This window comes from Sebastes umbrosus, chromosome 7 (genome assembly GCF_015220745.1).
Source record: "Sebastes umbrosus isolate fSebUmb1 chromosome 7, fSebUmb1.pri, whole genome shotgun sequence".
Lineage (NCBI taxonomy): Eukaryota > Metazoa > Chordata > Actinopteri > Perciformes > Sebastidae > Sebastes > Sebastes umbrosus.
In genome coordinates, this window is record NC_051275.1 from 29,736,950 (window position 1) to 29,761,546 (window position 24,597).

The following is a 24,597-nucleotide window of genomic DNA, read 5'->3' on the forward strand; positions in this document are numbered from 1 at the left end:
GCATGTACGTGTATGGCTTGATGTGGAGGTGAGGAGCAGGTATCCTGTGTGGAGATCAGGTGACTGGGATAGGCGGGGAAGTATGAAGGCATTTGCTGGAGGGCTGGAAAATGGAAAGTTCCTGAGCGCATATGGTCGGTCTGAGATGAGGGATTCATGACACATAAGAATCTGTCATGAATAAATGAGCCCACCACTTTCCCATAGAAATAAAAAATCCTAGCAGGTAGACATTTATTATTTTGAGTGACATATCTCAACAACTTTTGGACGGATGACTCTGAAATTTGTAACAAACATTTATTATCCCCCAGGATGAATTTGAATAACTTTGGTGATCCCTTAACTTTTTATCTATCGGTATCATCAGATCACAAAGATGTTTGATTTTTTAAAAACTTTTTCCAATACTTTGGTAGGTATTTGCTATAGTGTAGCTGTAGTCTTCTTCTTTTCCTAATGCCACGTTCACACTATACGGGCAACACAGCAACAGGCTACAAGTCACTTTCAATGGAAGCCGGTGACATGAAGCTACAAACTGAAGGCTGACACTTGCTGCTGTGTGACAGGCGTTTCACGCTGCACCCACCCCATTCTGTTCCATCTAAAAGAAAATGCCGTTAGCCAGTTCTCAGTGCCATTATAACGGCATAACTACATCAACGAGTGCTTGAGCAGCACTTCAATGGCACCTTGCCGACAATGTAGCCGGCCACGCTCGGCTGTTTTGTTGCTTTTGTCGCACTTGATGACTCTGAAATATTCAGAAAAATATTTCTGCCTCTTCAGAATTTGTCTCTGAATTCAGTCTGTTCAACCTCATGGCCTCTGCCATCTGTGAGGCCTTGTGTGTTTCCTCATAACTTCTGTTTAAGTGCTCTCTCAAATGAACTTCTTCAGATATCTGAAGGACGTTAAAGTAGTAGGAAGACTCTGAACATTTTGACTTGTATTCTCTAAATATCCTTTATGTATTTAATATCCTGTTGAAGTCATTCATTAATACTGTTGTAGGTCAGTGAATTGTAAGTGCACAAAATGCAGATAATGAGGGTAATTTGGTACAGCAGGTATGTCCAACATTAACACACATTAGTCATCCAACACCGTGTGCTAAATGCCATAGGAAACACATCAATGGCAACAAAATTACATAATTGTCATTTTTCTCTTCCTTGCTCAGCCAGTAATTGTTGTACATAGTTGGTGCATAATTAGCATAATTGCTGGTTCAGATGAAATTCCAACAGTGGATATGTGCACAGATGGTTCATTAATAGACTGTACTTGTATACAACAGAAACCAACTCTGGAACACGTGTCAAAATCTGCATTGGCTTCCAAATACAGTGCACAAGATTGTGGTTTTAGAAAAAAAAAAAATCTTACAAGAAGCTTTTTCTCCATGACTTTAACTCCCACACAATCTCTATCTCACACGAACACAACAAGTATTCTAGTTTCCTGTTTGCAACGTACTCAGCCATTTCAGCATGTAGCAGCAACCTTTGTTCACACTGAACCTGTTAGATCTTATTTGCAAGGAGGCGGAGTGATTGTGGTCTTTGTCGCAGCTACATTCACTCGCCTGCACTTCTGCATTTCTCCCAGAAGCGAAACAATGTTCAACATTACATTAGAAAATGGAACGGAGCTGGATATGAGGAACACGGCGTACGCTGTGGTGTTTGGATCTGTGATGACGCTGGGTCTGCCACTCAATGCGGTCTCGCTGTGGATTCTCTTACGGAGCCACAACCTCAAATCCCCCAGTGCCATCTTCATGGTCAACCTGGCCATCTCTGACCTGCTGCTCGTCATCTCCTTACCCATGAGGGTCCACTTTTACGCCACGGGCGCCTGGCCTCTGGGCAGGATGGCATGCATCTGGATCACAATGCTCTTTCGCAACAACATCCGCTCCAGCGCCATCTTCATCACCTTCATCAGCGTGGACCGGCTGCTGGCTGTGGTTTATCCTCTGAGGTCGCGCCATCTTCGAACCGCTTCTAACGCCTTGAAAGCTGTTGGGCTCGTTTGGCTGTTTGTGGTGGTGGTGAACATCCCAGAGAGCGTTGGATTTTCAAGATTTTTAAACGACTACAATGAATCCACCTGTTTTGAATTTCGTCACCATCTCCAGTACCATCAGATTCGTCGTGGATCAGTAATGGCTTATGTTCTGCCTGCGTTAGTGTTCACCATGCTGGCAGTCAACATCGTGTCCACTGCTCTGGTGTCTTTGACTCTACGCAGACATCTGAGTGTCTCCGCAAGGGTCAACAACAAAGTGAATGTCATGCTGGTTTTTGCCATGAACTTGATGATGTTCACTATATTTTTCTTGCCCGTGTCATTGTTTATTTTCTTTAAAAGCTGGGGCCCTGCTCTCACGCCACTGATATGTCTCGCTAGTGTGAACTGCTGTCTGGATCCTCTGTTGTATTACTTCTCTTTTGATGGTTTCTGGAAGAAAAAAGAGGATGTGGATAGTTCTGTTATGAGATAACATTTGGTGATAAAAATAGACGGGGACAGAATTTGCATTATTTGTGTCTGGATGTGTGACATAAGCTGAAAAACGGAATCATAGTATATTTTATAAATAAAATTCTCACTTTCACATTACAACTGTCTCTTTTTATTTGAATACCAAAATAAAAACTGGATTTGTTTTCTTCCATAGAGCGATGTTTAATGACCTGAAACAGAGATGGAGATGTAGGTTACTTGCACAGTACAACTGACTTTCAGTGGTTGTTTTTTTCCATCCATGTGTGACACAGATCTCATGTTTCGGGTCTGTGAACAGCAAAAGCGACACACTTGAAGTCACATTTTATTTTCAGTTCCTATCTGAGCTGCAGAAACAAAATTGGATCCCCAGGCATCTTGTATTGAATACACAAACTTCCCTGTGTTGCCATGATTATAAATAAATCTCACTGACCTGTTAGATCTGTGTCACCTTAGCTTGGCTACATGAGCTTTAATAGGGACAATAACACACAACAACCAGTAGGAGCTGCCTCAGTTCAGTCAAAGTCTTGTAAACCTAACTCCATCAAACTCAGCTATTCATTTGTTTTTACCACCCTAACTACACTGATGACACAGAGATACCACGCAATACCAACGTCATTATGCAATTAACTCACAAGCCTTGTTAGAAGTGGCAACTGAACGTCAGAGATCTTCCACAGAGATACACAAAACATTCATTTTGGACCTGTCAAAATTTTTTAAATGATTCATTCACATTTTATTCAGCAGCTTTCTAAAAATATGTGGATGTTCTTTTTTTTTTTTAATTATTCGCCTACATAAAGTTGTTATGAGTAAGACCTTTTAAAAAGAACATAAGTTAAAATAAAAACATTTAAATGAGTGAAATTAAGTATAATATAATAAAAGTAACTAGAATGGCACTCGGAGAGCGCAGACCTCCGCCAAGATGCGTGACTTTAAAAACAGATCACAGCTCACAGCCGGCGGTACCGTGAGGTGGTCGGCTTATTATTAACACGGTGTGTTTCCGTGTAACGTATCGGCGGATGCCTCTCTTATTCAGCAGGCTTGTTATGTCTGTATAACTTTACACTACACTGTCTCTCATCTTTTTTCTTTCTCACCGCGGACGGCCAGCAGCTGCCGCCGCACCTCGATGTCTCGCCACACATCCACACTCGTATCTCTCTGCTCGCAGAAAGGAAGAAGGCGGGGTCATGCGTCAACAACGCTTCATCAGTGACACTGCGTATGTGTTATACTTTGTGGTCTTAATGTTCTGGCTGATCGGAATTCTTAAATAAATTCCTGAATCCGGATCATGATCCGGATCGGCACCAAAATCTAATGGATTGTTTATTTTGCTACACCCCATCCCTCCAGAAAATTTCATTCAAATCTATTGGAACTTTTGGAGTAATCCTGCTAACAGACAGACAGACAGACAGACAGACAAACAAACAAACAAACCATCACCGGTGAAAACACAACCTAAGGTCTTGGCGGAGGTAATAATAAAAGCTAGGCTACAAAGGTATGTTTTAAGTTTTCTTTTAAATATACACACTCTCTCTGCTCCCCTCATCATCATTCATTGGGCTTATTTCAGATATTATTTGGTGTTCTTGGCACACTGGTCTTGAATTTTCTGATCCCATGTGCTCTTTTATGCCTTATATATATTTTAGACGTATATATACAAACAGTAGTTGGCATCAAAAAATGCTAATGGTAAACTTTCAGTTTAGGGATAAGACATAATCCTCCTTCAACCATGTTAGTTTTTCGTTTGATTGCTTTTAACATCATTTTGGCGCTGTCTCGTGTGTCTTTGGTTATAAATCCTGTGATGCAGCGGAGGCTTTTGTGCTTTTTGTCAGAGTCTCAGTTCGGGAGCCAGCAGCTCTCAAGTCCTATAAGCTTTTGCCAAATGGAGGGGCATCTGTATGTGCCTGCAGGAAATTGATCCAAAAAGGATCTAGATTTGTAACAATCCAGATGTAATATCTGGACGTAGACTCTGGGGATTTGCTGTTGACAATTAGGACAGTCTGCATCGGGTAAACCCTCCACTTCATGGAAACATAGCAGAGCCTTGTCCTCACATGCATCTTGTTGCTCTTGTTTCGTAACTAGGCCACCAGTGGAACACAACCAAACCACATAAACCACTCTTTCCTGCTTAATATAAGTTCACATTTCACCCAGCTTTCCTGTGTTCGTGATCTGAGGTTTCATCGTAAAACACGTGCACTCCCTTTAGCGACCAAGTGACAATTTTAAAAACAATATTCATTTGTATGTATTAAATGTTGTGCCTTCTAAATAAAGTCAGGTCATCCGTAGGGCTGCTGCTGACCCTTCATAAATTGGAGACCAGCGTGGAGGCAGTTTCCTCCCTCGAGCAGCTCCATATATATGTTTAATGTGACCTTTGCGTGTGACCTCTATGGGAGGAAGTTGAATGCTGAGAGGCTGAACAGAAAAACAGCCCTTACTTTATGCAGCCTCACCTCTGTGTTGATGTTTAACCATAATACACCGCAGTAGTGCACTCACTGTTTGCTCAGTCTTGTCCTTACTCTGCCGAGGCCATAAAGTCAAATTAATTTTAGCTGCTATTTCGCCTCGACGCCAAACAGCCTATATGTATGACAGCCTTTATTCCTCGCGGAGCAGATTGTTTTTGTACGTGGTTGAAATTGGCTTGATTTGTGTTCATGGGGAAAATGGTTTAGAACCAAACTGTTTACGTGCAGCTTTTTCCGTGTGTGTTTGTTCAGTACGTCTCTGGATTACCTTTTATTTATATGTGTGTATCAAGGTCATGTTTGTTTAGAGCGCTCTGTCTGTAAGTGACTGATACCCCAGATCTGGAGGGACGGGAGGGTCTGACTGAATGTGTCTGCTAACGCTGGTCACGGTCAGCTGACCTTCTACCCCCCCAAGGTAAAAAGAGGAAACACACAGATCCTCTCTCTGTTTCCTCCTTTCCCGAGCAGACACACACAACCATTAACAGTCACATAAGTACACAACAAAAAAAGAAAGAAAAAAAAGCCTAAACAGGTACATTCAGGTCTGCAGGCATCGCTGCCAAGACTCACAAACAAGCGGGTTGAGCTGAAGCCAAGTCTGCCTTGGACCAGAGGAGGACTGCTATTCAAAGACAACAGCAGCTTTGGTGACTGTGGAGAGTCAGGCAGCACAAAGAGCCAAAAGCACAGCAAAGAGGAAAAGGGACAGACGAAAACAAAATGCTGAGCTACTGAATGGACAGGGGAGACACCAAAAGCGCAGAGGAACAACAATCCTGCACCATCTGAAGCCTTCAGATCAACCCAGAGATCATTGGAACAGATGGAAATGTGCTCAGTTCATCGTCCGCCCAAACAAGTGCAACATTTTTTGTCAATATGACACGAGGGTGCAGTTAAAATACATATTAAAACAACAGGGATAGAAGGCTGAATCAATCACTAAACTGCACTTGTGCTTTTTATCCAAAAGGAATGATTAGTGAAACATTTTGAATCAAAATTGCAGCATGTGATTTTGGGTTCAACCTTTTCTAGACACATTACCACCTGGATGGTTCTTATTAGAACAACCTTGAACCCTGTCAGTAAAGAGCAGAGGCACGTAGAGATATCAGCTTATCAGCCAGTTTATCAGCCAGCTAGCTGATTGCTCAGAGGTCTAAACTGCATGTGAGCTAAAACTTAAAGATCTGCTGTCATCAGTTTTGAGCTGACGGTACTTAGACTGGGCTTTGTCCAAATAAGCATATTTCCCAAAATGTCAAACTAGTCCTTTAATGGAATGAACCCGCGCGTTTGCAAGTTTTAGATCCTTAAGTTGGATACTTAAAATTGAATTGATACTTTACATCTTTGCTGAATATTTTCAATGCATGCTATAAAGTTTAACATTTGTGGATGTATTCTTCCCCGCTGTTTCATGCAGCTATTGGTTTCCATTCATGTCCATACAGATGAAATGTAGGACAATGAAATTCAATTAGACCCTTAAAACTGACTACCTGTTTAAAGTTTTAACTAATTATGAATAACATTATCATGGTTCATGCAGATTAAGTACAGAATAATGATTTGAAATGTCTGCATTACATTATGCAGATGCAATTAGCTCATTGTATGGCCAAATCTAAATGTTAATTAATGTGCATTGTCCCTTCATGGATAAAATAAACATAAACAGGTCATAACCATTATGTAACTTTAACAAATATTAATTTCACTTTATCTCTGTGCAGCCCGGTCGCATATAAATACCACGATAATGCACAAGGCAAAAGCGTGTGATAAGAACGCCGTTCTTGCTTTAGGTGTGTCATTTGTACGTCATGTAGTCTGTACTGACTGCAATGTAAGCACTCTGTTCTCATTTCAACTCGTCACATACTGCCGCTTTGTCACGCCCCTTGGCGTCACGAATGAACAGCTGATTGTAACGTGAAAGTGAAACTTAACGTACGGGACATGAACAGCGGTCTCCTGGATGAAAGCCTCGTGTTTGTTGGTTTAAATGCATCCGTGTAAATATGCTACGCAAAGGACCTAGTGACGTAGAAAAGTGAGAATGACTACTTATGGCGGCTGGGATGGGAGGTAAATGGTTCCAACAAACACAGGACATTCAAGGAGACTGGTGTTCGAGGCTGATGTTTTGCTTTGGAAATCACGTTAGTGACGTATGTGACATGTCTTTCAGTGTTGCGTTGTTTCCATACGTATTGTAGTTTACATACTTTTTTTAAGGCCAGTGGACAGGCGGGTCTATTACACCCTTTGGCGTGACACTGAGTTGCTCTGTGATGGATTGCACAACTTATTTCCCATTGTGCTAAAATGAATGGAAGACAATAGATGCCTGGAAGGGTAGAACAATATATATTTACATTTCTAAAACACATCTGCATGCTCTGCAGAATGTGTAGCTATGTAATATAACTGGCTGTATAATATATGATTTGTAATAAATGGGCAAACACTGCAGAGACACTGGTATGGTCCTTTTTAGATTTGTCATGATACTGGAATTTCTAGCTTCGATACCTTAATACCTTGAAACATATCAACATTCAATACCATTTTTATTAAAAGATAAATAGCAGCGAGTGTGTCAACTCACTGTCGAAGAGAAGAGAGAGCAAAAAAGTGCAGGTGGTACCCCGCATATCGATACTGCAGAGATTGAGTATTGAAACTGTTTCAATACCTTTTTAATGTTTCAATAGAAACAAAGGAGAAAAGAGAAAAATTAGTTTGAGTAAAGCCAAATCACTATGAAAAAAAAGCAGTAGTTTTGAAACAAGCCATTGTCTGACTGGAGAGGAACTCAAATTTACTTTCATAGTTTTCAGTAATGGGATTGAGAGATGTGCGAGGCTTTGAGCAGATGACAACTTCTGGCCCAGTTCCTGCCAGTGAGGCGAGGCAAAACATGGCCAGAAGGCACTCTCTCAGCTTCAGACCTCTGCATGATGTAGGCGGCATCAAAGCGGCGCCACCGACACTTCCTCAGAAAGAGCCGGGGGGAAACGCCAGGGGGATGATGGTCTATCTCTTTGCCTTTTCTCTCTACCTCCCTCTCATCCCTCCCCTCCCCCCCTCCAGCCCGGGCCAGCTGTCAGTGGGAGTATGCGGAGGCACTGCACTCTGTCACACACACTAACTGGAGAGCCGCGGCGGATAGAGAGATCTGAATTTAGTGACAGTAGAGTGATTAGGCCGTGTATAGAGCTGAGGAGGAAGACGGATACGGGATGAAAGACGGGACAAATAGAAACATGGGAGGGTGATTAGTTGAGACAAAATGACCTCTCGGTTGAGGGACAAGGAGGAAGGAGATGGTTGATGGGACTCAGGAGCAACAGCGGACAGGAAGGAGAATGACAGGAAGAACAGCAGGGAGCCGTCAGGCTTTGACCTGCTCTGCAACCTCAAGTTTAAATGTATTCCCTGCAGAGAAAAAACATTTGATTTTAATGTCCAAACGCATTCCGCTCCAGCTATAATGTTCAAACATTCAAATGGACCTCGGTACAAGAAAAATGCATACATATAAAGCACTATGATTATACACCAAATAACGGCACACTGACTGCACCATTGGTTTCAGCACTTCTCTATTCTCACCATGTGTTCAGTAAATGATCAAATTAAGATGCATGAGTGTGCTTTTCTATCTGTCACACTCGCTGTGCACAGAGGGATCTCCACCCAAACCTGGAAAAAAAAAAGAAAATAACTGTCTCTGTGTGCAACAGCATCCTCGGGGGTATGTATTCCCCCCGGCTGAAAGATAAATGTGGAAAATGGACTTCTATATGTGTATACCATATTCCTGCATCTCAACAGCAGTGCGTACTGTACATTAACTTTATAGGTATTTTGTGAAAGGACTGCATTGTGTCCGGAAACATTCGTAACTACGTGTATTCTCATTTATAGTGTATTCTGGCTTCAGTGGTACTGCTGCATTGTCTATAAGTCATAAATCTCTGCAAAGTGCCTGAAATGTATCGTACATTAGGTTAGTGCTGGCCGTAAGTCTGCTTAGTGACAAAAGCTAATATATGCTCCACAATGTGAAATGTCAACCAGGTGCACTGAGGGAGACTCATTAGCACCGCGGCGCTCTGCAGCAGAGTATCATAAATGGATTTGGAACGAGCCCAGGGCAGCCTTGAGATTTTACTTAAAGAATAAAAAAAATCCATACGAAATGGAACGAAACTATTACGTCGCCGTCATTACAGAGCGATGAATTTACAGTGAAACTTTCTTTGTGAAGTTGTAATTTCAGAACAGCAGGTCATTCTGATCGCTGATACTGTTTTTTTTTTTAGCATTATGTGAAATTTTTTTGGTCTAATAGTGTGGACAACCTTAAAGCGTCCTTGTGCCTCGGCACCAAAGAGCACTGCCTCCACTGCAGGCAGATTTGTGATTGCCATAAATTGTTGCAGCAAATTTATGGGTTGATACCATTTGTTACAAACGTTTGGTGCTAAATTTTACCATTTTTAGCACCAGATCTTTTTCGAGAATTGAATAAAATGACCAAAATACCACATTATGACACCAAGACCCTGAGGAACACCATATTGCATTGCACCATTGAATTGCATTTTTCAATGATTGGATGGCGAGCACTTCTGTTGTGGAAACTGCTCAGAAACCCCCTTAATGTCACTCTACTTAGGAAATCCATCCATCCTCTGAATGCTCTAGGTCTCTAGTTTGTGGCTGTAAAGTTTCATGAGGCTGTGATTATCCTAGAGGTCACCACGGGTCAGTTTATACAATGAGGTCAAGGAAAATGGTCTCACTACAATGAAATGGCTACTATGGGGACTAACGTCATAACACATGAATGCAGTTGGACTCATTGGATCCACAAGAGTCTATCTTTACAGTGATACCCAGTTTATGTAATTCAAGACTGTTTAGGGACCCCAGTATGCAGAAATATTCAAATACACCATTTTAGAATAGGCAAAAATAACCACATTTATACTGCATGTCTGTGAAGGGGAGACTCGTTGGAACCCATAGAACCCATTTTCATTCATCTTCCCAACAAGCTAGTATGACATAGTTGGTACCAATGAGTTCCTTATGTTTTCTAGTTTCATATGATACCACTATCTTCACATTAGCATGAAAACTCAGCCCAGAACAAAGACAGAATAGCGGGCCGTCAGAGTTTTAAGGAGTTAAATGCTTGTTCTTGAGGGGCAGACTCTGGCAGCTCTCACGGCACATTATATATTTATTACACTACACTAGTCATCATCAATTTGAAACTAATATCCTCACCTTCTGCTTATTGTTTCCATCATCATTTAGCAACAAACAGCAAATGGCTGCCAGTAATGTATGTCACTGATATTTCCCAAAGGTGAAATACTTACAGGAGACAAATAGAATTGCACATTAAACTACTCAGCCAGGTTAGATTGCCTAATACACACCGTATGAGAGAAACTTTTTTTGTTTTTTTTCACCCGGACTCTGAGCAGACAGACGGACACAGTGTGATATCACATTAGCATTATAGCTCGCAATTCACTATTCCCAGGGTGGCTGGATATGGCAGCCTAATGGGCATAATGTGTGTCAATAATGAAAAAGCATCGCAAAACCTGGAGAACAGAAGCGGAGTTCGAACAAAATTGGCCATTTGCAGCAGGTTCTAATTTTGAAAATGGCCTTGATGAAAAAAATGAGAGTGTTTGTGCCTGATGCAGCTGGGTCACTGATACAGAAAGTCTTATTAAACTCAGAAAATAACCTGCTCCGCTGCGCCCCCAGATGACTTGCCTTGCTAGATTAAGATTAGTTATTTCGCACACAGCTTTTTCTGTGTTACCGTATTTGTTTTCGTTGATTAATGGATGTAATTTGGAGGAAGATCTGTGGCTGTGCTGTAAAGCTTTGAGGAATATATTAGCCTATACTTTATGTCCTTAAATGCTCTTAAACTTAAGAAGCAGCATTTAATATTAAAGGGAACAAGATATTAACCCCTTCAACTCCTTGAGGGCCAGCCCACGGCCGGCCTTACTGTCTTTCAGAGGCTGTAGCAGGCTCTCACTTTGAGAGCTAGAAGATACTGGTATCACATGAAACTAGAAAACCTGAGGAATTCATTTGCACCAACCATGCCATGCTAGTTCGTCTGGAAGGAGGTTAATAATAATGCTCCAAACATACACTAAACTTTGGCGAGGAAAACCTGTCATGGCCTTTTTCAAAGGGGTCCCTTGACCTCTGACCTCAAGATATGTGAATGAAAATGGGTTCTATGAGTTCTACGAGTCTCCCCTTTATAGAAATGCCTACTTTATGATAATCACATGCAGTTTGAGGCAAAAGTTTTTTGTATACAGTATAAATGTGTTATTTTCGCCTATTCTAAAATGGTGTAATTGAATATTTCTGCATACTGGGGTCCCTAAACAGTCTTAGAATTACATAAAATGGGTATCACTGTAAAGCTGAGACTCTTGTGGATCCAATGAGCCCAATTGTATTCATGTGTGATGATGTTAGTGCCCAGAGGGTGAAGACAGGTATTTTCAGACTGACAGAAAAATAATGTGTTTTTTGAACATTGAAGCTTCAGTAGGCGGCATACATTGTTGGCATCATTGGGCAAAAAATTCCATAATAACCTTTCAGCATATTATAATTGAAGTGTTCTGAGAGATAACTAGACTTCTGCTCCTCCTCATGGCTCTGTTTTCAGGCTTTAGAAAATCTAGCCCGTGACGGGAGACTTTGACCAATCACAGGTCATTTCAGAGAGAGAGCGTTCCTATTGGCTGTGGTCACATGACCGGAGCTTGGCGTTCCTTCAACAGATTTCACAATGGCCGCGTCACAAACTTTCTCATTTTACAGCTAAACAGTACACTACAAGATGATTCCGAAAACATTTGAGGAGAGAAATAGTCATTAACGTAACATAATATTGATTCATATTTGATCAGCGCTGCCTAGTTTGACCGTTTGGTCGGAGTTCGCGAGTGATTGACAGCTGGTTCTCATAGACGGCAGCTGGACAGCAGACCTCAGATCAGATTACTGCTTGTTTTCCTCCGGTCTGTGAAATCTTGCAGATGCCGTTAGGAGCACCAGGAGGACACAGAGGAACATGATTTTTTTCACGTTACCTGTTTCATGTACTGCTGTCACGACTTAGCGACCGTTTTATAAAAATAACTTTTTTTAATCACGTTTGCTCCAATCTCGCCTACTTCAGCTTGAAAGCATGTAAACGTGTTCTAGTAGAAACCCAAAATACAAGTATGAACCTGGAAATGAGCATGATATGTCCCCTTTAATACTATACAGTATGTGTACATGATAGGTGATGATATGAAAGTAATATTATAGAAATCACTAAAATACAGTCAAGTTGAAATCTTCCTCATGTAGCTGAGGCCCCCTGATGGCCCCAGCTCCTCAGTTTGAGAACCACTGCTTTGGTTTCTCTCCTGCCTTTTTGTCAGCTATAAACCACTTAGGACATTTCCCAGTGAAAAGAAGACCAAATTTAATTTCATCACTGGATGGTGTGGATTCAAATCTGTGCATTGTCATCTGTTTGTATTATTATTTTTTTTTCTCTCCCTCTAGATAACGCTGGCAATATTTTCTCTGCCTCCCAGAATAATCCATAACCAGCGGAGATAGTCCAAAAGAAAAGTTCCTTTTGAGATAGGCTACTCAGGAAAATTGAAAAAGTTATTATTAATCCTACTGCCCGCCACCGACCGACAAAAAAACAAACTAATACACATGCACACAGTCGCATGCATGCCAGCAAACGCCCACACACACACACACACCTTAGACAATCTGAAAGAATGAAATAAGGGAGACAATAACGTTCTCTCTGGCAAAATGAGCCGTGTCGCTCAGAGATTGTTCATTTTGCATGTGTTAGAAAGAAATGACAATATTTGAGATTTAAGCAGCAGTTTTTTAATGTTTTCTCTGTGATAAGAAAAAATACTGAGGTAAATGTCTTGTTGTTCTGGTTATATTAAAGTCTGTCAATCTATTACAGCTGCAATGATTAATCGATTAGTTGTCAACTATTTATTTAACTGCCAACTATTATGATAATGATCAATCAGTTTGAGTCATTTTTTAAAGAAATAAAAGTCTAAATTCTCTGATTCCAGCTTCTTAAATGTGAATATTTTCTGGTTTCTTTACTCCTCTGTGACAGTAAACTGAATATCTTTGAGTTGTGGACAAAACAAGACATTTGAGGACGTCATCTTGGGCTTTGGGAAACACTGATTTACATTTTTCACAATTTTTTTTGACATTTTATAGACCAAACAACTAATCGATTAATTGAGAAAATAATGCAACGAAAATAATCGTTAGTTGAAGCCCTGAAATCTTTCTTTTCCTCTTTCTCCTACTAGTTCAAACACAAAGTCCTTAGGCTGAACTGAAATCCTTTAGTCCAGAAAAATATCAGGCAAGCAGTAACAAGGAATTCAGAAATAATATTTTTTGGTGAAACTGAAAAAGGTGAATTTAAAAGTATAACAACAGGAGGTGCAGACTTGTGCCAAGGTTGTCCTACACTGGGCTGATAATATTCTATTTCTGTTGTAGCCTGCATGAACAATTAAAACAGTTTCATAATGAAGATAAACTGCATCTTCAGGAAAGTAACAAATAAAAGCCTGCTGTATTTAAATCACACAATGTGTCTGTTCTCATTATAGCGCCTTTGAATTCCTACATTTGATATGCACTACGTATTCTTTAGTGACTTAACAATGGTTAATGGCATTGTAACACAAATAGTGTTATTATCAGTATACTAGGGCTGTCAATTTGTTTTAACGCCACTTATTTCTTTAACGCATTAACGCAACTTGTGATTTTGACCCCGTAGTGTGCTCAGTTTTGAAGCTCTGTGAAGATACTGGCATCATATGTAACTACAAAACATGAGGAATCCATTGGTACCAGGCTAAATAATGCTCCAAACGTATGCAAAATTTTGGCGAGGAAGAACTGGCATGGCCATTTTCAAAAGGGGTCCCTTGACCTTTGACCTCAAGATATGTGAATGAAAATGGGTTCTATGGGTACCCACGAGTCTCCCCTTTACAGACATGCCCACTTTATGATAATCACATGCAGTTTGGGGCAAGTCATAGTCTAGTCAGCACACTGACACACTGACAGCTGTTGTTGTCTGTTGGGGTGCAGTTTGCCATGTTATGATTTGAGCATATTTCTTTATGCTAAATGCAGTACCTGTGAGGGTTTCTGGAAAATATTTGTCATTGTTTTGTGTCGTTTATTGATTTCCAATAATAAATATATACATATATTTGCATAAAGCAGCATATTTGACACTCCCATGTTGATAAGAATATTAAATACTTGACAAATCTCCCTTTAAGGTACATTTTGAACAGATAAAACATTTGTGATTAATTTGCAATGATTTGCATCACATGATTAAATGCTGTTAGGCCTGCATGTTTTAATCGATTGACAGCCCTAAAGTATATATATTTATATATATTTGTTAAAATAGTTTGATCTAGGCTTTTGTAAATGCATGACAGCAGTAGTGTTTTCTTTCTGGAGTGGATTAAAACAAGATGGTCAGTTGTTTTCATGACGGATCCCTCCTCAGCAGGGCAGGCTGCTGTGAGCTGGAGTGGGCTGGGATGCTCCAGAGATAGGAGATGGGAGGAGGAGAGAGGGAGAGAGGGAGAGAGAGAGAGAGAGAGAGAGAGGAGGATGGGTGAGGGGGGGTGGGTGCCTGAATCCTTCTCTCTCTCTCTCTTCCCTGTGACGTCGCTCTGGTCTGGTCCCGGAGTGCTCTGCTGCTCTCCAGTCCCGTCCAGTCTCCGTCTCCGCGCAAAACCGCTCCAGTCGCTCCTCGTCCGTCCACAAGCTGCGCTGCGACGCGACGCGCGCGTTCCGGTGCGGCGAGAGGTGCGTTGCGGGCATATAACCGGTGTCCTTCTTCTTCTTCTTCTTCTTCTTCTTCTTCTTCTACTCCACGCTGCCTGGCTGGCTTGTCCCACATACCAGTGAACTGTTCCCACTCTGCCTGAAGAGAGAGCGAGAGAGAGAGGAGAGGAGAGGAGAGAAGTCTCCGTGTAGTCGCTCTCCTCCTTTTCCCATCTTCTGAATCTCCACCGAGAAGATGCTGAGAATAGCCGGCGTGTTGGCTGTAGTGGCTCTGGGCTTGAGCGCATCTCACACCAAAGGTACGGTAGGTGAAGGGCAACTTGCATCTGTGTGTGCTGCACAGCTTTATTAGAGCTGCATGTGTGCAGTGGATGCAGAGAAATGTCCATCTGATACAGACAAGTGATGGCTGTGTGTTTGATGCTCTTTGCTGCAGTGTTCCTCTTTGGAATAATAACTGTGTATAACTGTGCAGACCCTAATAGCACTTAAGGGTGTTTTATCTTCTACAGCTTTCCTATAAGAGATTAAGAGTGTTTCTAGTGCACAATACTGATCTCACCCTGACCTTATTATCAGCATCTTTTTTGGGTTAATCTCATGTGGCATCACTATAGGATTGATTTAGGGACTTGCAGCCTTTTTTCTTCTCCTTTGTTGCAACATTATTTGGTTAAACTGCTGGATGTAGAAGAGACATTTACATTAGATGTTATGAGACGGATCTTTCCTGTTAAGGTTTGTTGTTGACTGATAGGTAGGCAGGAGGAAAGTAGAGCAGATAAGCTGTCGGTTTTGTGCAGAAACCTGCAAAAGAAGTAGCATTTGGGATCTTCCGAATGCCTTTTATGCATATTTGAACTTGAAAAATTGGCAGAATATTGTTAAAATTGTGGTGTTATTAGTGCACATGTGGCCCATAATTGTTTTATTGGATGAATTTATTCATCTCACTTCTGGACAGGGAAGTCTACATTTAAAAGCTTGAGTAAATCACTCCCAAAGCTGATCATATCAATCTGCAAGTGCTGCTATGAAAGTGATTTCCTCTACAGGCAACATGACTTATCTTACAGGAACGTGAGGTTATTATCAGGTTCTTACCTGTAAATGTACCCAAACTTTGATCAATCCATCTGAAATCATAGCATTGTATACATAATGATATGTAAATTGAGTGTCAGTGGGATTTATCAACAGGCTAATTTAATTCACAGCTGCAATCAGCTCATTAAAATCCCACAACCCGTGACAGATAATCCCCAAAAGCCACAGATATATAATAACGACATCCAGATGTCATAAATGTGTGCCATACTGTTGGCAGCTTTGCTTCACCGCCGAGCTATTTTTAGGTCCCACCAGTATCCCCACTGCAGCGGGACCGCTCAATCCTCCAGTGAGCTCGGCGTGTGTGCCGTAGGTAAATGCGGCAACAGGTTCGTGCTAATCAACTCCCTGTAGACGGAGGCTGGCTTTTTTACGCAGCCAAGTAACAAGGTGACACCTGTCAGTTTCGTCTGGCAGCCGAGAGACGCCGCGAGTGTGATAAGCTGCTCATCCTCCTTGACACAGGAAAGAGCCTCCCAGCTGGTCGGCTGGCTGCAAAGCTGCAATCTTTGTTTTGTGTGTGAGGAAGGAAAACATATGCTAATAGACCTGTCGCAGGCCATGACCTCAAGGCCCAGAGGTCAAGCTTTTGCCTCAAATGCACTTTCATTTAAATTAGGATTTACTTGCAAATTAGCCACAGTGGGGAGACTATCATGTGCTGTGGTTGCGTATTCATGTTTGTTAGCCTGATAACTTCATATATGTAATACTGCAGGTCATAACAGGAAAATTGCATTATAAGGAAGGATGTTTTTTCTTTTGTATCCAGAGCCCGGCTGCGAAGTAAACAAATTACTGCCAAGTCAATGGGGGCGGAAAAACCAAGCTCACCATGATTCTAATTGATTCCCTGGGGCCACTGTACAGTGCAGTTAAATCCAGGAGAAAATAAGAGCGTATTGTCTCCGGGATCTGTTGCCACGCTGACCCTCGCCGCCTTTCCCATTTCCTGTCACAGTTGGCAGGAAAAGCAGAGCTCATGAGAATCAACAAACCTAAATCATTTTTACCATTTTCTTACCCCTGGATCTGTTTCTACATTTCAGCTTTTATTTTTTAAACGAAACACTGCATTTGTGTCAAGTGTGGCGAAGGATCCGCCTCCGTAGAGCGCCAATATGCAGAGCTGTTTTACAGATAACTTTGAAGCGCCTGCTACTCCTGTCATTTTCTGTTTAGCCACCGTTTCATTCCAGGAAAGCGTGGACGTGCTACTTCCTTTAATCACCGCCACCCTCCAGTCATCCAGTCAGACTTAACGTAGTGTGTGTGTGTGTGTCTGGCTCTAAATGTGTGTGTATCTACTTAGTATGTGTTTCAGAGTTGTCTGTAATCAGAGCTGGAAGTGCCAACATCCCTCTGTGCGCGTGTGTGTGCATGTGAGAGTGATAGAGTGCAGCCAACGTGTTGACAGCCGCGAAGTATGCAAAAATGGGCGAGGAGGTGATGTCGTTTACAAAGGAATTATTGCATTCGCAGATGCATGCTGTGGCTCAAACGATTTCCTCAGGACCGACCGTGTCGCCGCTCGACAGGGAGAATCTTCTGGCAGCGAAGCAGAAAGAGCTATAGAGTTTTTGCCAGTGCTGCCCGGAGCCCCGCTTTTGTGTAATTCCAAGCAATATGAACTCTGAATTTAGATAGCTCATTACCAGCACAGTGTATTTTAATTCCGCTACCCACTGTGTGACTCTTTGTTGGTGGAACCTTTTTGCTGCTTTATTATGTCCAGATAAACACACTGTACATGTTTTTTTTTTTTTTACAGTCTGTAAACATGCAAACACTTATTTGGAGGATGCTTCTTGGTAACAGGCTTTCGGCTGCTGTGGCTCTAGTGTGACGGCCTGCTTGGGAAGTTGCAGGATTATTTGACACAGCTCTTATAATTTATGTTTTTTCTATATAGGGCTTCTGCATGTGTGTCTGCCGCTGCTTTGGTGTGAGATAAAGAAAGCCAAGAGGATGGTTATTTGAGGATCCCATTAGCAAATAAAAAAAGGGGGGTGACAAAAAAAAAAAGAGGTAGATTTATGTCCCCCCTTTGGAGACAGGAAGTGCATTATGGGAGCACTCTATAAATCCTCCAACGAGGCTGTGACACAGGATGCGGCACAAATCCTGCCCTGGCAAGGGGAAGCAGGGCTCAGCGACACGGAGGGACATCACTGATTTCTTTTTTTTAACAAACACTTGCTTTGTCCTGTGATGCTTCGCTGATCTCCGTGCAGCCCCTCGCCAGTTGAGAAGTAGCAGAGCTTAGTGGTTGTGGCGTCCGGCCTCTGATCCCAGCGCAGCTCCACAGCCATCAGATACCAAGAGCAAGAGAGTGATTAAGTTTAAGCTATTCTCTTCAAACAAGGGTGAGGGTTTCCTGTGATTACACATCCAAATGAAGCTCTGCAGCGTTTTGAACTTTAGCTTTTAGCGGACGAATGCTGTTTTTATTGCTAATGAGAAATAAAGCCTTTCCTTTCTGTCTCATTGTGTAGAGTAGTGTTGAGTGGGTGCTCGTTGTCTCTTTTTAAACTTGCAGACAAAGTCACAAATGAAAGGCAGTTTTGTCCCTGAAAGGTATTATCAGATGTTAAGGTAGTGATGCATCCCAGCGTGGCCTGTACACCTACATCTCCCTCCATCTTTACTCTATATCTCACTCTTTTTGTTCTACCTCCTGTATTTGTGTCTCTATTGTCTTTTTAGATGTGGAAGAAGGAGGAAGGAGGGAGGAGGAGGAGCGGAGTCACAGTGTGTGCGAGCATGTAGTTCAGTAGCTGACTGAACTGGGTGCACCGCGCTGTGAGTGGGTGTCTGGTCTTACTCCTGCTTTCTTTTCTTTCTTTCTTTTTTTTTTGTGTCTTTGAGTGTTCACGGCTGACCATACTTGGCAGCAGATATTCAGACAGCCAAGGCTCATTGATTTGCCCTACAAAGTGTGTGTGAGAGAGAGAGAGAAGAGAGAGAGACTGAGAGGATTTAACCAGAGTGGGAATTAAGTTTAAATCTCTAGTGTCTTTTTGAGGTGTGTTTGGAGAGAGAGGAAATGATGGGAAAGGGAATGAACTTACAAAACAAGGAAGGAGAGGAAAGGAAAAGGACAGATACAACTGCTCTAAATGTTTCAATCATATCACATGATGCCCAGTTGTCATGGAGTTGTAGATCAAATATACATTTTTCAATCAGTCAGTATTTTACTGAGAACTTCAAGGACATCATCTCTGTCAGCTTAAAAACTGAGAAAAGAGATGTTTTGTTAGACTTGATAATAGTAAATGCTAAACTTAATATAACAAGTAGAGAAGAGTCATTAAGTCGTTGAAATATCATATTTTTTTACACTATCATATATATCTTAAAGGAACATTGTGTAGCATTTAGTGGGATCTATTGGCAGAAATGGAATATAATATAATAAGTATGTTTTCTTTAGTGTATAATCACCTGATAATAAGAATTGTTGTGTTTTCGTTACCTTAGAATTAAGCCGTTTATATGTACTTATTACACGGCTTTGTTGAATACTCGATTCTGATTGGTCAATCATGGTGTTCTACGGTGTGTTATTTCTTTATAACAGACCGTTGCTATGTATAACAGACCGTTGCTATGTATAACAGACCATTGCTATGGACGCACTTTTGATCTCGGACTCTAGCGGACCGTTTTTGTGTCAAATTATTGATTTCTTAAGTAAGTAGCTGTGTAATAAGTGGGATAATGTACAGCCAGTGGGTCATTGTTGTGAAATAAACCCCTTCAGTGCGATGCAAGACCCTGAGTCATCGCTGTACATTATCCCTTACATACAGAGCGGGTCCTCTTCACGGAGCCGGACGCCATGTTTGTACAGTAGCCCAGAACCCTGGCTCTAGATAGGGATATTCACGTTTTCACATCAGCCACCATAGTTCTCCTACACGCTAAACACAAGGGAGAAGTTTCAGTTGGTTGCAATCTGCAACCTCACCACTAGATGCCGCCAGATCCTACACACTGCACCTTTAAATTAGAGAATATCAGCTAACATTATCCACCATGAGCTGCTGGGCAAGGGTGCATGTTATTGTTTACAGGTTAAACTTTTCATTTGAAGAGAATGAGTGTTCTCACTACATGACCAAAAGTATGTGGAAACTTAAACACTACATATGTGAGTGTTGTTCAACATCTGATTCCAAAACCACGGGCATTAATCGGTGAGGTCCCAACACTGATGTTGGACATTAAAGGTGCTCTATACGATATTCAGAGCATTAATATACGGTAGCAGCAAACAACTATTTGCTATGTAAAGATATAGTGGAGTAATGTCTACCTGAGCAGAGAATGAAGTCTCTCTCTCTCTCCCTCTGTGTGTGTTGTAATCTGAGCTTCTCTGTGCTTTGTTGACAAAGCCGGGCCGGCTGCTTTTAGTGCATGTTCGTGCATGTGAGCGTGCCCCAGTGGCTAAATCACGGCCGACGCTCTGCACTGCTCTCATACAGCGGTTACAGCTGTTAACGCCGTCCCGACCGACAGCACCGTTGCAGAAGCGTAGCCCCCCACTATCAGGTTCCCTCTCTGGTTAACACTGTTAGCTCTGCCAGCACTGTTGCTTTTTTTTCCGCTGTTATCACTGTTATCACTGTTAGCACCGCTGTCGCCAATTTGAGAGCCATGCATAAACAATAGAACAGCTCTTAATCTCGCATTTAGCACCTTAAAGACAGTTTCCAAACTGTGAAAAACACTTTTTATGGACCTAGCCTCGTGTACAGGAGAATCATCATGTTGAAACAGGAAGGGGGACTTTATTGTCTCAAACATTGCTGTTTGCTTTCACATTAAGACTTCCCTGAATTTGAGCAAAGGCGCTGAACACAACAGAACCACATTGAAAGATTGAGGTCTGTGTATTTTATGGCTAGTGACTAGTTATCACTAGTCAGCAGTTACAAAATACGGGGGTGTCTGCATATTTTTGGCTGTGTAGTTTATTTCTTCTCTCTAATATTACAATGTCTAACTTATGTCTGAGTATGTCATCACTGCAGAGCTACACTTAGTCGCCACTTCTTCAGGATAATCAAGTTTGTTAGACGTTTTAAGTGTCTTGTCAGACTCCTTTGATGATTTGCTCTCACGGCCTACAGCACATGACAAAGACACCACTTATACACACATACAGCCAAGAGCTCTCCAGGGTGCTCTGCCACCACTCCAGTCCTCCTCTCATCCATTTGCTCCTGTTTTCCACCAATCACTTATACCTCCAGTCCAATCTCACTAGCGGGCTCTCTTCTATTTTTCAGAGCGGGGTGATGACACATATGTGAAACACACACACTGACGCACAGACACACACTGATGAGGGTTACCCAGACAGATAGCGGCTGACCCGTCCCTCTCCACCAGCTGGGTCCGGCTGACCTCAGAGGAAATGATCAGAGGGAGACGATGGAGAGAATTAGAGGACGAGTGAGAGGAGAGAGGGTCAGAGAGAAAGTTGCAGATCTTTGTCTCGGTGACTCATAAATCTTCACCGTTGACAAGTGGAGCACTCTGAGTGGAGTGCAGACTTTTATAATGGACATGCAGACAGAACAAGAGTGTTTGAGTAACTTTATAGGCCGCTCTCTGCTTTCACTTAGTTATTATTGTCTGTTTCCTATTTTTAAAGAAAATAATCATCTATCCATTCATAAAATACCTACACGTTCTGATCCTGTACAGGTTAGCGGAGGGCTGGAGTCTATCCCAGAAACAGTAACTAGTATTTCATTGGTCACAAAGCTCTAAAAGGTATATCAAATTAGCCCTGACAAACATCTATTATGACTTAATTTACAATCTGAACAATGTACAGTATGTCAAGTTATCCTACTATGCACTTGACCAAACTCTGGCCTGCATATTAAACACAGAGTTAAAGGAATACTTTGATATTTTGGTAACCATCGGGACTTTTTGTTGCATGGCCGGCCCTCTTAAAATAAAAAATCGTTTTTACACATCGTCTGTTATACATATTAAACAATGAAGATAATGTGTTAATTATTGAGCTTTACAGGTGCTGATATAGGTGGATTTTGTTACCTTTGGACAGAGTAATGCTAGCTGTTTTCCTTTGTTTCCAGTCTTTATGCTAAGCTAAGCTAATTAGCTGGTTACGTATTTACCATACAAGTGGTATCAATCTTATCATCTGACTTTCTGCAAAGTGAATAAGCGTACTGTATTTACCAAAATGTTGAACTCAAAGAAATACACTTGGAGTAGAACTGACACTTGCCGTAGTCATTTGACTAGTTCAAAAGAAAATGTCGATTGTTGTTAGTTGTTATGGAGACAACATACGTCAGTGGGCCTGTAAAGTGAGTCGCATCGGTATTGGAAACTGACGCAAGGAGGCACCCTTTAATGACTGTATGCGACGCACCGGGCATTCAGCTAACTCCAATGTAATCACACGTGTGCATTAGTCGACGGTCGGAGCAAGTGAGGGTTATTTTACTTATTTTGTCACATCAGTCGGTAATCACGTGACTTGTTAGTATTGTCAGTCCTGCGAGTCACGAGAGTCACAAGTCACTTAGTGAAGTCAACCAACCGCGACTGTTTCCTAACCCTCACTAAGTGGTTGTGTTGCCTAAACCTAACTTCCTGTGAAAACGGAGGTTTATTTTGAAAGGACACTATGCAGTGTATATATTGACACGCCGTCCGTGACACGTCTTCAAGTAGCGTAAAACGGGTACCCCTTGTGTCAGTCTCCAATGCCGAGGGACACTGACCAAGCGGCGGTACTTAGCGAGTTGTAAGTCCCTGGTGAGAAGTAGCGTTCTCTTTATACATCCCCGGGAAGTAGCCCACTACGCTCTTTGCAACGGTACACATAAAAATGGCCGCTATGTAGATTTGAATGTCCGTTCTACTTCTATTCTACCGTATTTCTATGATTGAACTATTCCTTTAAGAAATACTGAACTGGATCCAGGTTAGACCTTTTAACTGAAATCTCTGGATATTATGTCATACTGTATGTTTTCGTGCTATTCTTATTCTTGCTTGATTACAATGCTATACGTTTGAAGCCGGTGTAAGGCTGCCATTTCACTGCTAAGGGCGCCTCCATATTCAGGTCAGCCCTGCATGAGCATCGGTTGTGTGTTTCATTACCGCGAGCAGCAACACACCCTCGTCATTGTCAGTCTACGCACACAACCCCATTAGCACCATGTATTTGCTAATGGTTTGCAAGGCTGATGATTATCCACAGGTATTGGGCTGCCCGCACACACAGACAAATTAATCAAGTGTTAATTTTTATTTTCTTCATTAGTCTACAGTCTCCTCAAAGCCCAACACAAACACACACACTACACGAGCCGTCCCTGTGTGATTTTGCCTTAATGATTGCATTAAGTGCTCATCACTTGCGTGTCTGTTTTCCTATCTGTGCTCAATTTCAATTAATCCGCCCATTTCCCCATGAAGGCAACAGTTGCCATCCCATATGCTAGCCACTTACAGGCTGAATAGGCGCTGGCAGAGCTTATATCTATACACCCAAACACACACAAACAGATAAAAAGAAAGCACATGCTGTTGCTTTCATACGGTCTCTTTACATAGAAACATAAACACATAGCAACATTATCTTCTCCGCTTGTGGCACAGGCTCATTGTACTTACGGCTTTTTGCCAATTAAAGCTCCATCAGCAGGAGGTCCACGGATACATCGGCCCTGATAAAAGCATGTTATTTAGTGCAGCTTGTTGTGAGTTACAGTACTAGTGTCAGCGCCCCTGGCGTTAGTCCAGCCTGCCAGCAGATGCTACAAAGTCTGTCACCCCTCTGCGGTGGTTATAATAGGTAGTGATTGGAGACAAAGTCTGCCTGGCTCATGTCTGTTTACCTGCATTATCTCTGCCATTATAAAACCGCCACTGCTCTCTTTTCGTGTTTACTAAATATGAGTGTATTTCTAGAAAGACAAATGAGTGCCAAACATTTATCTTTGCTTAATACGTTGTATCATCAAGCCTGTGTTTATTTAATTTATGTTGAAGCATCCTAAATTACTATAAAGGCTTTGGAAGCTGCATAACTGATGTTGTTTTGATGGCAGAGTGTTGTTTTTATTCTACCGCACACTCACTTTGAAAACTACAAGACAACGGAGGAGTTCTACAGGAGCAGACATGAAGGCCGGGCGCTGTCCTTGGTCCTGAAATGAACGAATGACACTCAGCTAGAAGCTGCAGCAGTGGAGCTCTCCTTTGTGCTGAAAGCAGACCTAGTGGACGGTTTTGTCTTTCCATTAGCTCGTGCCTCAGTGCGAGCGGGCCATTTGCATACACCAGTGTGAGGGAATATTGGAGGGGCGGAGATCTGTGAGAACACACCAGGGACCTGACAGCCTGTCACAGCTATGATAAGGCTGAGCGGTGATTGATGAGTGACAGATGGACGGGTGAAAGTGGCCGGGAA

At 42.0% G+C, this 24,597-nt stretch overlaps 2 protein-coding genes across 3 annotated transcripts in view; both read left to right on the forward strand.

Annotated features, from left to right (window-relative positions):
• The first annotated feature begins 1,483 nt into the window (after positions 1-1,483).
• Positions 1,484-2,631, forward strand: LOC119491021 (lysophosphatidic acid receptor 6-like). The gene has a single exon (XM_037774586.1). The coding sequence runs from the start codon at positions 1,625-1,627 to the stop codon at positions 2,510-2,512; it is 888 nt and encodes a 295-aa protein (XP_037630514.1). The 5' UTR covers positions 1,484-1,624; the 3' UTR covers positions 2,513-2,631.
• A 12,233-nt stretch (positions 2,632-14,864) lies between these two features.
• LOC119491328 (calsyntenin-2-like) overlaps positions 14,865-24,597 on the forward strand; it is a 262,721-nt gene continuing 252,988 nt past the window's right edge. For both annotated transcript variants that reach the window (XM_037775219.1, XM_037775220.1), the window contains exon 1: positions 14,865-15,307. In XM_037775219.1, coding sequence (XP_037631147.1) covers positions 15,244-15,307 — 64 coding nt within the window. In that variant the 5' untranslated portion in view covers positions 14,865-15,243. The remainder of the gene's footprint in view (positions 15,308-24,597) is intronic.

What these genes read in the sequence shown, in the direction of transcription:
- LOC119491021 (XM_037774586.1), top strand. Translation starts at nt 1,625, where the DNA reads ATGTTCAACATTACATTAGAAAATGGAACGGAGCTGGATATGAGGAAC.